At 41.4% G+C, this 15,124-nt stretch overlaps 1 protein-coding gene across 1 annotated transcript; it reads left to right on the top strand.

The window, feature by feature from the left end:
• The first annotated feature begins 928 nt into the window (after nucleotides 1–928).
• Nucleotides 929–7,023, top strand: pi15a (peptidase inhibitor 15a). The gene is made up of 6 exons (XM_075452330.1): nucleotides 929–1,054; nucleotides 1,183–1,510; nucleotides 2,197–2,315; nucleotides 3,760–3,892; nucleotides 3,984–4,099; nucleotides 5,010–7,023. Exons 2-6 carry the CDS (start codon nucleotides 1,235–1,237, stop codon nucleotides 5,143–5,145), a joined length of 780 nt encoding a protein of 259 aa, XP_075308445.1. The 5' UTR covers nucleotides 929–1,054; nucleotides 1,183–1,234; the 3' UTR covers nucleotides 5,146–7,023.
• Nucleotides 7,024–15,124: the final 8,101 nt, after the last annotated feature.

Genomic DNA, 15,124 nt, shown 5'->3' with positions numbered 1-15,124 from the left:
CGGTCAGGAAAGAAGAAATGCACCACCTTTTGGACATAATCTAACCTCTCACTATGACCACTTTCCATCACCATAAGGCTCTCAGTCAAGCTACAGTGTAAAGAAGGGGCTGAAAGGTATGGACGGAGGAGAGCGACCACTCTTGAGTGATTCCAGCACCTGAAATGTCCATCACTTCCAAGAAATTTTTTGGGGAATGCACCAGTTGTTTGCAGCAGGAAAAGAGAGGGAAAAGAGAAGGATTGGAAGAAGAAAAGGGGGAGAGAAAAGGGGTTCCTGCGTCACGTTGCTTTAATTTGTTCACCAGCTGCCAATGAAAACGATGACCCGAGAAGGTTTTTTTTTTTTCTCTTTCTTTTCTCTCTTGGCTCCGCATCTCAGCCCTGGAAAGCCACACAGCTGGAGACGCACTTTGAACAAGTGTAATATTTATGTGACAGAGAAGTCCCTGGTGCACTGATTTCGTTCGCAATAACTGCTGGCTTTCTTCCCATCCAAGTCCTGACCTGTGTTCAGCTGTATATGGCGCTGATGTGTCAGCTTGATTAAACAGTTAAGGGGAATCACACAATTTATCCTATTTGATATGACTAAATATGGACATAAATCACATTTTTGATACAATAAACACGAATGACATGACTTATTGGATTGTTTTGTGGCATTGTTTTGGCTTTATTATGAGAAAAGCTGTTTTTTTTTGTTTGTTTTGTTTTATTTACAGTTACGTTATCCATTCTCCTACTTCATGTCTTTGTTAAATCAAGAAAGATCTATAGGGAACAAATTGGGAGAAACCCAACACAAAGCATCCAAACTTATATTGTGTCTCAGGTGACGAGGAGGGGCTGTGCTTCCACCTCTGAGTCAAGCGCAGTTCCTGCATTGTCCACTGCAATATATAAACCCGCAAAAACGGACATCTCCCGAAACACTCACAAAGTTCGCAAAGCACAGAAACGCTCACTCTCAGCCCTCTCTCTCCGAGGCTTTCGAGGTGATACTGCCTTGGCAGCGCGCACAGAGGGTACAAGGCAGAAAGCTCAACAGAAAGGTAGGACTTATTTTTGTACATTATGTGGGAGAGTTGGAGGTTTGAGCTTTAAGTATGTCTGAACACTATCCTTCATTGTGCGCACCACGGCAATTACTTGAAGTTCCGTCTTCTTGGTTTATTTCCAGAACTATCCTCGGACTCGGGATATTCTGTCTGCAGTTTCATAAAAACCCAAACATGAAACCCCAGTTATTCGCAATAGACTTATTACTCGTGTGCATATCTTGCGGAGCAAGTGCACTGGCAACAACTGTCCGTGTTGCCTCCACGTCCCCGCCAGCGGCCAGTATCGCCAATCTTGGCGCAGCGCGCAGCAGTGGAACAGATGCGGCGACTCATTCTAAATCCCGGAGGAAGCGTTATATTAGTCAAAACGACATGCTTGCCATTCTTGACTACCATAACAAAGTAAGAGGGAAGGTGTTCCCTCCTGCCTCCAACATGGAATACATGGTAAGTAAAAGCTTTCATTCAAAACTCATTCTCGGTGCATAAATTAACAGTCACCGCAGCTTGTTCTGCCACTGACTAAAACTGCTTCAGTCAAATACACAGCTGAGATAATAATTTGTCACAGAAGATAATTGAGTTTTTAAGTATGGGTATAGTGTTAAAAAAAGTGATCATCGTTTTCAGGTTTTACTTGGTATCCTCATCTGCTCAGCACATTTCATGCCAAAGTAGTCACCATTGGAGGAAGAGAGGTGTTGTATGATATCAGTAGCCTGCTGGCAGTTGAGCATTGAGAAACAGTCAAATTGAAAGCTTGCTGTTAGTTCTCAACTCTCATATCAACACAGTGCTCAAGTGGTGTCTCTTCATGTGTTGAAACTACTGTAGGAAGTGTCTCTCACACAGCATTCAAGTCATGATCCATTCCCAGTGAAAGCACCTGCGCCTTTGTTTCATTGTTGACATGTCTTTTTACATCACAAAAAAAAAGTAATTCCAGCGAAAGACTGACACCAGTTGCGATAATAGAAAGTTTCTCCTCATATGTAACCACTTTGATGGATGATTTTTGTATCTTGCCATGTGACCACCTGTAACAGAATGCTCGCTGCTAAATGAAGATGTTGTCTTGTAATCTTTATGTCAGTTATATAATGGGTTTCCTCCATGTCACCCTTTGTGTTTAGGTGTGGGACGACACATTAGCAAAGACAGCTGAAGACTGGGCTCATTCCTGCCTGTGGGAGCATGGCCCGTCTCACCTCCTCAGGTTCCTGGGTCAAAACCTCTCTGTCAGGACAGGACGGTGAGTGACCTTTGACTCCTCTTCCCGCTCCCTGACATCTGCTGCTCCTCTCAGGGATGACCGTCTCTCAGCAGTAGAGGTCGTTTCCTTGTAGCCCCCTTTTTCTCTCTCCTAAAAGTTTCTGCACTGTGACCCAGGGACTGCTTGAGGAATGCTCCTGTGACCCTTTATATAAACAGAAGTTGTTCTGTCAGCCTTGACCCTTGAGGACAAAAGCCTATCCCTTTAGTGGGTCTTGACTTTCCATTTGGCAATACAGGGCACCTTCATGTGTTCCTGAACTTTTAAATTTTATTGAGGAACAACATGAGACTCAAGGGAAAAGAACTGACTCTAACTGCTTCTGTGCACTCGCAAAGAGGGCTCTATAGCGGCTATTTCCCACAAAAAATTCCCAGAACTGCTTTGAAATAACAATTTATTCCTTTCTTTAATCTTTCATGTCCAAAAGACCAGCAAAATTGCGATGCTTGAGCTTTTCCCCGACATTGAATTAGAACGCTTATTAGCAGTTCAATAAAACACAGGATGCAGTGATTTATGTAGCTACTATTTATTCCCTATTAAACAAAATAGCTGTGAGTGATTGCGGTGGCACAGACCATGGGCATTTCATTCATTAATCTCAGGTTCTTTAATTGTTATTGCGCTCAGACAAGCTTAAACAATGGAACCGATGTTCTTAACACCAACACAAAATGTATTCATGTTAATCAACACTGAGACTGAATTGTTGGAACGTTCATTGAATAAAAGTTCTGGAAGACAGAATGGAAAACTAGATAGTCAGCATACAGTTATATGAAAATAAAAGAAACTGAACAATCTGCAGATAAACTGACAAAAGTCCAAGGTTCAGGGCTGGAGAAAACCCTGCTAACAGAGATTTTATTAAATCATAGTAGCTCCTCACAAAACTTTATCCTTATTTTTGGCTTTAAGTAAGCCCTTGGCAAAAAAAACAACCCTGCTAACAGCTGCTAACATCTGGCTTCTGAGCAATGGGAAAGTTTAACCAGCATTCAGTCCTGGATCAAATGGACTCTCCAGTGGTCACTAGTTTTTATCAACTCCAGCAGATGATGGTTTTCAGTGAAGGCGCTGCACTCAGAGATGCCAGAGTAGTCACAGTGAACCTTTTTCTTTACAGACACACACATTTACCAACAATAACATTTCACACTGAGGCTCTGAAACTAATAGCAACAAATTGCTGTCAAAAAGAGATGTGATTGATTGATTTTACCCGTCTGCAAGACAGTGCTCAGTGCTTTTGTGTCGGGGGAGTCAAATATCATAAACTATAAAATAAATTATCTTGGATACGATGACTCCTGTCAATCACAGTGGTGGTTTGACCACTAGGGGGTCTAGGTTAACCTCTAATTTCTGCAAACAGATAAGAAATGATCACTTTTTGAATTTCTCTGTATTTTGTTCACAGTTATCGATCCATTCTTCAGCTTGTTAAGCCTTGGTATGACGAGGTGAAGGATTACTCTTTCCCCTACCCCCGCGACTGCAACCCTCGATGCCCTCTCAGATGCTATGGGCCCATGTGTACCCACTATACACAGGTAGGAAGATAGTTATTGAATCTTTCCTTAAAAAACAGTTGAATTGGAGCTGCAGTGAGATTAAGTGAAAGCTGATCACTCTGTTTTACAGATGGTGTGGGCAACATCTAACAAAGTCGGCTGTGCTATTCACACGTGCCACAATATGAATGTATGGGGCGCAGTGTGGAAAAGAGCAACGTATTTAGTCTGCAACTACTCACCTAAGTAAGTAGGCTTTGCAACCTGTGGGTTTACTGTGCATACTGTTATATAATCTGATTCAGTGTTAGTTTCATGCTTTAACATGATGACAGTACCATGACGACAGGCTTAATCCCAACTCAGCCCATTCTGAGTACGTGCTGATTTATGAAATGCCACCCATGTTGATGGAGGATTCAGACAACCCGAATGCAAGCTTGTGAACCGCTACTGTGTTGCCAAAGCAATGAAAAAGTCTCCAAATAAAATTCAAAGCTTGGCCAGACTTGTGACTCACTTATGACCTTGGCTCCTTAATCCCACTGGTTTAAATCATACTCTATGTAACAGCAACAGGCTCAGGACACGCATGACCTCTATGGGTCTGTTAACTTGAAATTTTTTACCATTTATTGAGAGACAAGGCAGTAAGTTCTGACTCTATCCTGCTTTCCACTCTACAGAGGTCACTGTCAACAAAGGAAAAGTCCGTGCATGATGCCAGCTGGCAAGAATTTAATGAATCAAAGTCATGTCAAGATAGAAGTTCAATTTAATCCTGTGGCTTGTAGACGCTTAAAATATATTTGACGGGCACACTGAGGCAGGATTTACTATTTTTCTCTTTACAAAGCAATCTCACCTCAAGGTCAAAGCTAGTCTGATTTAAACATGTTGGTTTCCAGCATATAGTTGTAGGTTGTCTTACTGAAGATTACCTTATATGACTAAAAGCTGCAGAATTTGACCTTGTAATGACTGTTGAAAATGACCCTTTAAAGATGATATCCCATACTTATTCCTTCTAATCTTGACTATTTGATGAAATATTTGATAATCAGTTGATTCAAGTTGATGTTTTAAAAAAAATCTAAAACAGGCATTTCTGTGATCACTACCACATTCACTTACAGTAAATGTTGTTTTCTTCCAGGGGTAACTGGATCGGAGAGGCTCCCTACAAAGTGGGTGTACCCTGCTCCGCCTGCCCTCCCAGCTATGGGGGCTCATGCAGCAACAACATGTGTTTCCCAGCTCTCAAGACAAACTACCTTCACTGGTTCAAATAAGCACAGGTTTCCTCTCAACATAAGCTGACAACCTACAGTACCACAGAGACATTATTTTAATTGAGTAAGCATTTGCACAACAGTCACGGACCACACTATTTTGTATATATAGGCTTATTTAAGGAAAAAAAAACAACATTTGAAGGCATTGAGCGATTAGATTACCTGTAAATAATTTGTAAATTAGTTACTTTTTTTTTACCGGACTGCTATGACTATTTGAAATAATTAAATATATGAAAATATATTTCTATGTAAAATGGGTCTTTTACCAGTGCATACTGTGTGGTGCTGCAAACGTATTAGTTTTTACTATTTTAGTTTACAGTAAACAATGTGGTAATTAAGACTACGGCTACACGAAAACGAAACGAGGTTTTTTTTGAAAACGGGTACGAAAATTCTTGCGACCACACGGAAACGCGCTGCTGGTCCAGACGAAAACGATGAAACGATGCAGTACACACGCCACTGTGTCACGCCACGCTGTGAGACAATAGAGAAGTGTTAAAATTGGCTCACAGCGTCAACGTGTGACTGACGCAAAAACGTTTTAGCTGTAACAATGGAAACGAAACGAGGCCGTTTTCAAACTTTCCCACTCTGGAACCCGTTTTCAAAAACTATCGTTTTGGGGTAGTGGGAACGCCGGCTCCGTGTGGCCGCGACAGCGAAACGATAAGAAAAAGTATCGTTTACAGTGAAAAACGTTTCCGTGTAGCCGCAGCCTAAGACATTGCAACTGTCACAGCTCCTCATACCTGCTCACTTTGGTGCTATGGGCATCACACCTTCATGCTGTGTGCTCTGCCTTCACAAGAATGTTGGGATCAAACGGGATCAAAAGGATCATAGTTTTTGAACTCAGAGGGAAACTTTACACTGGTGGCGTCAGCTTCACTGTTGCTTATATGTCAACAATGACTGTCAAACTTCACACTTAAAACAGAACTTGGTAACTTGAATAAAAGCCTGTTTCTGTCACATTTTCAGAAACTGTTACTACTGTGTAAGAGTAATACATAGGACAGAGAATCTGTAATCACGATGAGGTTCCTTTAGCTCCTCCTACTGCTTCTAATGGGATTTTCAACTACACAACAACCTTCTCTGCAGGGAGGTGCTTTAGAGGCAGAGCTGAGGCACAGCAGAGAGGGACGTGGAGGGACCTGCAAGTTGCATTAATTTCCAAGTCCACTTTTTTGTCAAAGTTACCAAGTTGTGCTCTAAGTGTCCTGCAACAAACAACACAGAGTATACAAAAGGTAGACTGGGATGTTTCCATTTATAATACCTCTGTTGTCAATGGTTTTTAAACACAGTGCAATTTCAGTTTAAACCTGCACTAACTGACTTGTTATACTGACAATTCATCCTTTGGAGAATTTGCACAGTTTTATCCATATTTCATATGTTTATAACAGAAAGACCACATGCAATAAATCAGACCCACATATGTGCTCTGTAATATACTCACATACATATGTAAGCATATAAGTATGTAAGTATATTGGTATGTTATATAGTATTATGTATATTCATATTTTCTATATTTTGTTATGATCACTGATTTTGTTTTTTGGGAATCAGGCACTCGAGTGCACCTTAATTGTTTGTAAATTTCTAAAATACCAGAAAAAATTGTTGTTTCTTTTCTATGTGTAGATAATCAAACCATGACTATCCTAAATCAACTATATTGTAAGTTATTCATTTTTGTATTGAAAAGATGTTTAAATGATATGGATTTTTATTACTGTTTTGTAAAAGGATTGCAGTATATGAAAACATATTCAACATATCCAAGAGAACAAAAACCCAAAAGTAGGAAAATAACATTTTCAGCACTGACAGTATTTAAATCAACAACGAGATATTTATGCAGTGAATTGCGTTTTTTCCTTTTGTTTGTACATGTAATAAAATGCTCTATTTTGATTGTTACTTATTGTCTTGTCTCTAGCCAAAAGAGTATTATTGTCCATTGTCCGGTCTGATGCTATCTGATGTTGATCTACTTCCAAAAGTATCAGAATTGCTCTTTGATTCTTATTCGAAATGCCATATCCTGCCAATCATAAGCTGAGAGGGAGAAGAGAAGACTTGTTGGGACTACAATTGAATCCAGAACAAGAAATAGTTGACATTGGCCCCAACTGTCTATGTCCTCATAAATGGATTGACAGCTGACAGGGTTTTTAGGTGAACCTCCTGTGTTGGAGTTTGTCCATTGAAACCCATAGACACACTGATGTGTTGAGCAGATGCTGCAGCTCCTGCTCTTTTCTCATGCTGGGTTAGCATGATACTAACGCTGACTGGTCAGCATGAAAACTACAAAATCAACAGGCTATTGAGGAAACACATTAACACACATTATTGCGGCTAAATCCAACACCAATTAGTTCAGCGCCACTGTAGGCTAAGCAGGGGGGAAATCAATTGTCTTACGCGCACTCAATGATGTAATGTCCACACACTCACTCCGGTTTCTTCCGTTTATTGCTCTCCATATCATTCAGACTCCAATAGTCCTTTCTAATTGCAAGATAGAGCAGAAACGTTGAGATAAAGGCTTTTAGTCCATGCGATGTGAGAAGTGCGATGCGATGCGGTGCGATGCGGTGCAATGCGGTGCGATGCGGTGCGGTGCGGTGCGGTGCGGTGCGATGCGGTGCGATGCGGTGCGGTGCGATGCGGTGCGGTGCGGTGCGATGCGGTGCGATGCGGTGCGGTGCGATGCGGTGCGGTGCGGTGCGGTGCGGTGCGGTGCGATGCGGTGCGATGCGATGCGATGCGGTGCGATGCGGTGCGATGCGATGCGGTGCGATGCGGTGCGGTGCGGTGCGATGCGGTGCGGTGCGATGCGGTGCGATGCGGTGCGGTGCGATGCGGTGCGGTGCGATGCGGTGCGATGCGATGCGGTGCGGTGCGGTGCGATGCGGTGCGGTGCGATGCGGTGCGGTGCGATGCGGTGCGATCCGATGCGGTGCGGTGCGATGCGGTACACAAAAGGATAGCCTTCCCCCGTACTCACCCCACGCCAAACTGAACTTGCGCACAGGTGCCAGGTAGGGCTAATTAAGGGCTTCCAATTGCGCACCACACACGCCCAGTGTCACACCCATGTCCAATAAACAAAAAACACAAATCAAAGTGAACCAATAACCATGAAGTGTACCATAATGAAAACAAAAAATATAAAGAAAATAATTATGGCTCCTACACACATGGATGAGCCAAACAAATGTTATCAGTTAAACAAACACTAGTTTACTGAGAACTGGACCGCAGTGAACTTCTTCCCAGACAAATATAGGCTGATCATTTTTCACTTTAAATTTTGTACAGTGTGAGGGTTTCAAAGCAATTCCATGATTAAATTAATAAGCTCTATCCATGCAGTAGTTCAGTCTTATTAGACCAGCACATTCCCTGGGGCCAGACAACAGAGTTTTCGAGGAACACATTAGTATGCATTGGGGAACTTCCATCTGTCTGCAAAAATAGAGGATTTGATGACAAACGTATGATTGATGGACGGTTTAAGGCACATCCAAGTGATGTGCAGTAGTGTGCAGTGGAGAGTGAGGCAATCTGCTGGTGACATTTATCTGGTTTGGCTATCGATAGGAGACGTAGAGCAGAGTCTGTGGATATGAATTTGAGATCAAGTTTCGTTCGATGAGTTGAGTCAAGGATGCAGACAAAAAACATCTTCGAACTGAATGGAATCTGTAAATCAATTCCTTACACCACAGGGTTCTATTGTTTCATTGATTTCGTGCTCAGCTTCGCTGATACATCTATTTTTGTGTTGTGCTTCTGAGGAGCCTGTCTGTGGCTTATAAATATTTCCATGACAATCACTTGGTAGCTCTTCCTTTAGTACAGTACCCCCCCCTTCTTAGATCATGCTAGCTTTGCATTTTTCTCAAGCTATCCTCAACGAGGACACAATTTTCTGTTTTATCATGTACCCAAAATGTCATCAAACAGGAATATATAGAAAAAAGGCAGTTTGAACTGGATTATGTAAAAAGGTTATAAAAGGAGTTTTTTACCGGTATAAGATAAACAAAAAAAATCTGAAGGTTGGAGGGAGCCTTGGCATAGTTTTACAGGATTATAATCCAGGAGACCCAATGTTGTATCCTGTTTGAGGGTTAGGGTCTCTTCCATCTCTGTAAAACTAGCAATGCTAAGCTCATATTGTAAAGACAAAACAGCAATAAAATGATTAGGGCTACTAACTCATTCAGTAAGTGACAGACTGGTGGGATTTTCAAGGTGGCACCCGCTCGTACTCACTTCATTTTTATCTTAAAAATGCACCAACCTCAAAATACAGACTGCAGACCCATGTCCTCACTTGTAATCTGAGTTCATTTGTGTCCATGACATTATTTGCATTTCATGCTTTTTTTTTGGTTTACCATAAGACCGGGATCCAAAGTGACAAGCAGCAGGTTGTGCTTGATCGTTTTGGGTCCATGAAAAAGATCGAGATTAAGCACATTTTCCATCTCTATTACGTCTCTTCGTAATAAATCCAAGTCAATTTGGTAATTCAATCTACCAGTGCCAAAATCTACTTGCGCATGATGACACATGTAAAGATACACCTCTCTCCCTAATAACGCACATGAATTACTGCCCTGTCAGATCAGCTGTTACTGCTGAAACAGTTAAGTCCCCCTTATAAAAGGCAGCAAAATGTTTATTTGCAAAGAAGAGTGAGATTTCATTGGAACCAAGGCAGGTTGATAGATCGCAGTTTGAAGCAGTTTGTTTCCAAACGTGCAAGCAGTTCTCCAACCCCAATAGTAGTGAGAAGTAGGACTAAGAGTTTCTAACAGTTTGAGTATAATGAGTATTATTGAGTATAATAATGAAAAGTTAGGAGGAACCTTGGTGTATGTTGAGACATTTTGTGATGTTTGCAGCACAGCTGCATAAAGTCTCTCCTTTATAGTTTCTGTACTCTGCAACCTCTCTGGACTCCCTGACTTCACAGAGTGCCTGACACTTGGCTTTGCTTCTCCTCGAGGAGGATATTGAGAGAGACTTCTAATTCATTGCATTCTTTTTTTTTTTTAGCTCTCCAGTCCTCCTGAGAAGAACAGCAACTATGTTTATTTAGCTCCCTTTGCAGCTCAGCTGTCGGAAATGCACCTTGTGCCCTACCCAAGCCTCCCTCTTCAAGCCTTCGTAAAAAAATCCTTCACTGGCAAAGCAGCACAGCAGCTTAAAGGTGGGGTAGGGGATCTTTTTCTGGAACATTTTTTTACATATTGCTTGAAATACTCTTCACACCCCCATTGCAACCAATTAATTAAAAGTTTTGACACAAATATGAAAAGTTTTAGTGGCCTCTAGAATGTACAATCTAGGAAAAACAGTATCCAATCATTGATTGGATACTGATGCCGTCTATCAAACTGCAATCTGCTCCTCCCTCCCCCTCCTTCCCCCTGTGCGCGTACCCTGCTCCGTGAACGAATTACGCGTCCAGAAGCTTGGCAGGAAGCTAAACTAGAGCCAGCTTGGCTAGCACCTAGCATTATTAAACGTATAGTTAGCATATACTAAATACTAAATACGGCAACGATCGATGCTTGCTGTCAGAACAGCGCTCGTGCACCTTCGTGCTCGTGCGCGTTCATGTACTCTAGAGGCGTGGCTTCGGGGGGAAAGTGAAGAAAAGGGTTGGGACTTTTTACCTGTGTATTTTCAAAATGCAGCTTCGCTGGACTCAAAATCCAGGATCTCCTACCCTACCTTTAAGGACATCAAAGTAGAGCTAAAGTATCCTAAAGAAACACACAAACCTTTCAATGCTATGTAGATCCTGTACATTACTCCACGAGTTTTAGGAATTTTCCATCAGTCATAATTCAGTAGGTTTCCAGCAGAGATTTATGTAATAACTTTTAATGTGCACAAAACGGAGCTTATTCCTATATCTGAGCTTAGGTCAGGTGAGAGCCAGTTGACTTGTTTCCCAAAGTCTGATGTCAGCTTCTGGAAGCATGTTTTGGGATCTGCTTGAGTGTTGGCATTGACATGTTAAAAAGTCTTTTGCTGCCATAAATCTCTCAGCAAAGAGTTAACTGCAGGTTTTTTTGCAGACCTCCTTCCCTTGAGCTGGATGCCCTTACTTCAAACAAGGAGTGAAAAATAAAGCTTTTCGGGTACACAGATCATTTGTGGTGTCTCGGACTCTCGGGTGCCTATTTTTATGTATAATACTGTTTATTTAGGATGGTATTGCTATAATATGCAGGGAAATGGGTCATTTCGTAGAGGTTTGTACGGCTGGACTCCCTTTGCTTGAAACACATGAGTGAGTGCTGACGTTTCTCGCAATCAGCCACAATGAAATAGGACACCAGTTTAGTCTTGGCTATACGGCTTATGTTATGGTCACTTTTCTTGTCTAGTGACTTTCCCTTCTTACGTGGTCTAGTAAAATATAAATAAAGCATATATGACATACTTCAGAACAGGTAGTGCACGTTAGAACAAAGAACGTAAGCTGGCGTTATGTCATAAAACTGTATAGTCTAAATTCAACCTTGTATGTGACCTTAAAAGATTCGACCTGACATGTCAGACCCACAGTGGCTATAAGAATAAATCTGCAGAACGTCTAACACTGACACAAACTAGACTTGACCCTCTAGTTTAGAATATGATCACAAACTGAGGCAAAGGTGGCCTACGTTCAGTGTTTGCAACTGTAGTCTTTGTCTTGGACGAGCTCATGTTACCTCCTAGCAGGGACTTCAGACAGGCGACATCCTGCAGCTGCAAGACATGGGCCAAAATCAATGTCCTCTCAGAGGCACATGGCTGGGAAAGGGCTTCTTAATCAGATGGGCTTCTTCCTTTGCTCTCAACTCTCTTTTCTACGCATTGTCAATAAGCTCAGAGAGGCTTTGAGGCTGACTACTGACCTCTTTGCTTCAATGATGTGTTGGGCTTCAAAAAACTCCTTTTTCTGTGTAAATATCCCTACATCCATGAAAATGTACTTTTTACTTACAATTCTTTTTTTTTGTTTTGGCTGTTCTTTTTTTCAACTCTCTGGGAGAAATTTACAACATCCCGTGTGGCAAACCAACCTTCATATCAAATCCAAGTATGCACGACTTTGGGATTCTCTTCAGAAGATGACCAGAATGTAAACGGAATTACTGCAAAGTTACTTGGTTTCTCTTGGTTTTCACCACAAACAGCAATCCAGTCAACATGCTTAGTGAAGCAATGGCACTGTGAAACAGTGTTCTGCTAGAATGACTAAATTGGTGGTTTCATGATTTTTTTTTTTTTTTTTTTTTTTTTTTTCTTTACAAAACAATAGGGCTTTTGGATACCCACAACTCTGGGCTCCCAATTCCTTGACATTATCACTTTACCAAAATCTTGGCTTTTTTTGTTTGCTTGGGATCTCGCTCTGATATTTTGAAAGATGGATGAGTGCCTCAGTTTACCCAGAGCTGCATCTGTGGTGGAAAAGTGGTGAAGTTGAAATGTTTAAGTTTGTCATCAGGAGCTATTTTTTCTTTTTTTTTTCCCCAACTTGAACTGCAGTTTATTAAGAGATGCACATTGTCTGACATGCTGGTTGTAAATGCTGATTGTATGTGAAAGGACACTGACACCTGGTGGTTATGGGAACAGTCGCCACTTCCTCCTTCTGTGCAAAGAGGTCCAGCTTTTACCTTGAGACATTTTTTTTTTTACATTCAGAAAGTTTAATATGACAATGGTGCCATGTGGAATCTGTTAAAGAGACAGACACCATTATTCAAGAGGCAAAACAGAATTATAATTTGATAAGGCGCTTTATGTCATATGATGATAAAGGGTATGGAGGAGGGGTAACTATCGGTGTCATATCGTTTTTAAACCTGCTTTACACTGATCTTTTTGGACTGTGCCCAATGCAAAGGTGTGTGATAGTAGCCAACATCTCCCTGTCTGGTTGGCCGTTTGTCAGGAAGATGGTGGTGCACCGGGAAAGAAAGAAGCAGCTCAGACTTGGTTTACAGCCAGATCACTTTCTTTAAAAGGCAGAACCAGGCATTGACCTTGGTTGAGGATGCCCTCTTCTAGATTGATTAACTGGATTTTTACAAATTGTAATCATGAAAACGAAATAACGCTGTATGTAGAGTAGAAATGCAACATGCTGAACAGTTCACATACATTATTTATATGGATTTGGTTTTTGGTTTTATAGATTTGGCCAACATCAAAGCTAAACTCTTCAGCATCCTGATCAGTTGTTTGGTAAAGCATATTTTTAGACGCTACATTTTTAAAAAGTAATATATGTAGTTATGTTGCGCTTAATGCTCTCCTGTGTTATGTTGTGAGCTTTTCTATATTTGATGCTTTTACCGCAAAAAGATTTATCGGCCATTTGTTCAAATAACACATTTCCCGTAATAGGAAACTCGATAGAGGACACCAAAAGTAAACAACAATGTGAAACTATTACTTGAGTGTTATCATCATATTGACTGTTATGTTATATCTAATTCAAAAGCTTCGACAATTTCTAAAACTACGCATTTAGTTCCCTATGACTGTACAAATACTTGGTGTGTTGTTTCAAATTGAACTTATACTCAAATTAAGCTCCAGCACATGGTAAAATACTACTTTTACTATCAGTAGTGTTGTATCCAAACATAAGAGCCATTGATCCACATAATGCATAGTGTCTTTTCTTTTAACATCAAATATAAACCCTGATTACCACCTGCAAACCAAAACAGCCCAGCTTCCAGTGCTGATTTTTCGCACATGCATTGGCATCTCTTCACCACTGGGGGGTATTCAAGGGCAACCTAAATTCAGACAGACCTAAGCTGGATATCTGAGGAAGGCTTCTGCTAAACACTGCTGATAATGTCACAAAAGCAATGATGCACTCTGGAACATCTGCCAAATGACCTTGGTGCTCTTTGCTCCCATCCTCACCCCGTAGCCGTTCCAACAATCTGACCTCAATCCAGCTCCACCAGAACCATTAGGGAGAAATGCGCCAGATAACACAGGCCAACAAAAAGTGTTTTTCGAGTGTTTGTGTGGTTCGCTGCTGTGTCCAGAGGCTACTGTTGTGTGGATATGGGGCCTGGCACAGTTTCTGCATTCTGCTGGGTTCATGGGGTTTCTCGCAAGACCACATGCTGAATGGAGGAGGTACAGAATGGAGCGTCTGGGCGCACGGCTTAACAGTGACTGTGTTGGTAAGATAGAGAGGATAGAGAGAACAAGCAGAGAATTTGAGAGGGAAAGCGTCTATGTGAGAGACACAAGCAGGGGAAAAGGGAAAGTGTGTGTGCGCGCATGTAAGACACTGAAACAAAGCCCAGCGCTGAGTGGTATGAAACAACAGATGCAACAAAGGAGGATAGAGGGATAGAGAGAAAGATCTCATACAAAACGTCTAACAACAGAAACTCAGGCATGAAATCATTTATATTGCTTTACCTCTGCCACAAATTGTGTGTATTTATTGGCAGGCACTGTGATAAACTTTAATCAGAGAATGCTTTGCTTGTTACAGATGGCCAGACCTAAATCACCACATGGTAAATCACACAAATCTCAGAGCAGTCGGTAAGTCTTTCCTGTGCACATACTTTCATTCTTCATCCTCAGAGACAGAGGTATCCTCCTACAGTCAGGCTTTTTGTGTTTCATATCTCAAGCTTAACAAACTCTTGAGAATTTGAAAAAATTGCATGGTTTTTTTTTTATGTATTGACTTTTATGTGCCCTCTCACTCATTTGCTCTCACTCTCTTCCAGCAAAACCGAGAAAAAACCCCCCCACATATGCACTCAATCTCACACTATCTCACACGCACTTTATCTAAATGTAGTTATGGCATTAATTCTATAGCAGACGAATGAGAGCGTTCAGTGTTGCTTTCCTCATGGGAGTTGTGAGCAAAAGGGAG

This window comes from Odontesthes bonariensis, chromosome 20 (assembly GCF_027942865.1).
Source record: "Odontesthes bonariensis isolate fOdoBon6 chromosome 20, fOdoBon6.hap1, whole genome shotgun sequence".
Classification (NCBI taxonomy): domain Eukaryota; kingdom Metazoa; phylum Chordata; class Actinopteri; order Atheriniformes; family Atherinopsidae; genus Odontesthes; species Odontesthes bonariensis.
This window is presented reverse-complemented; position numbering and strand designations above follow the sequence as displayed.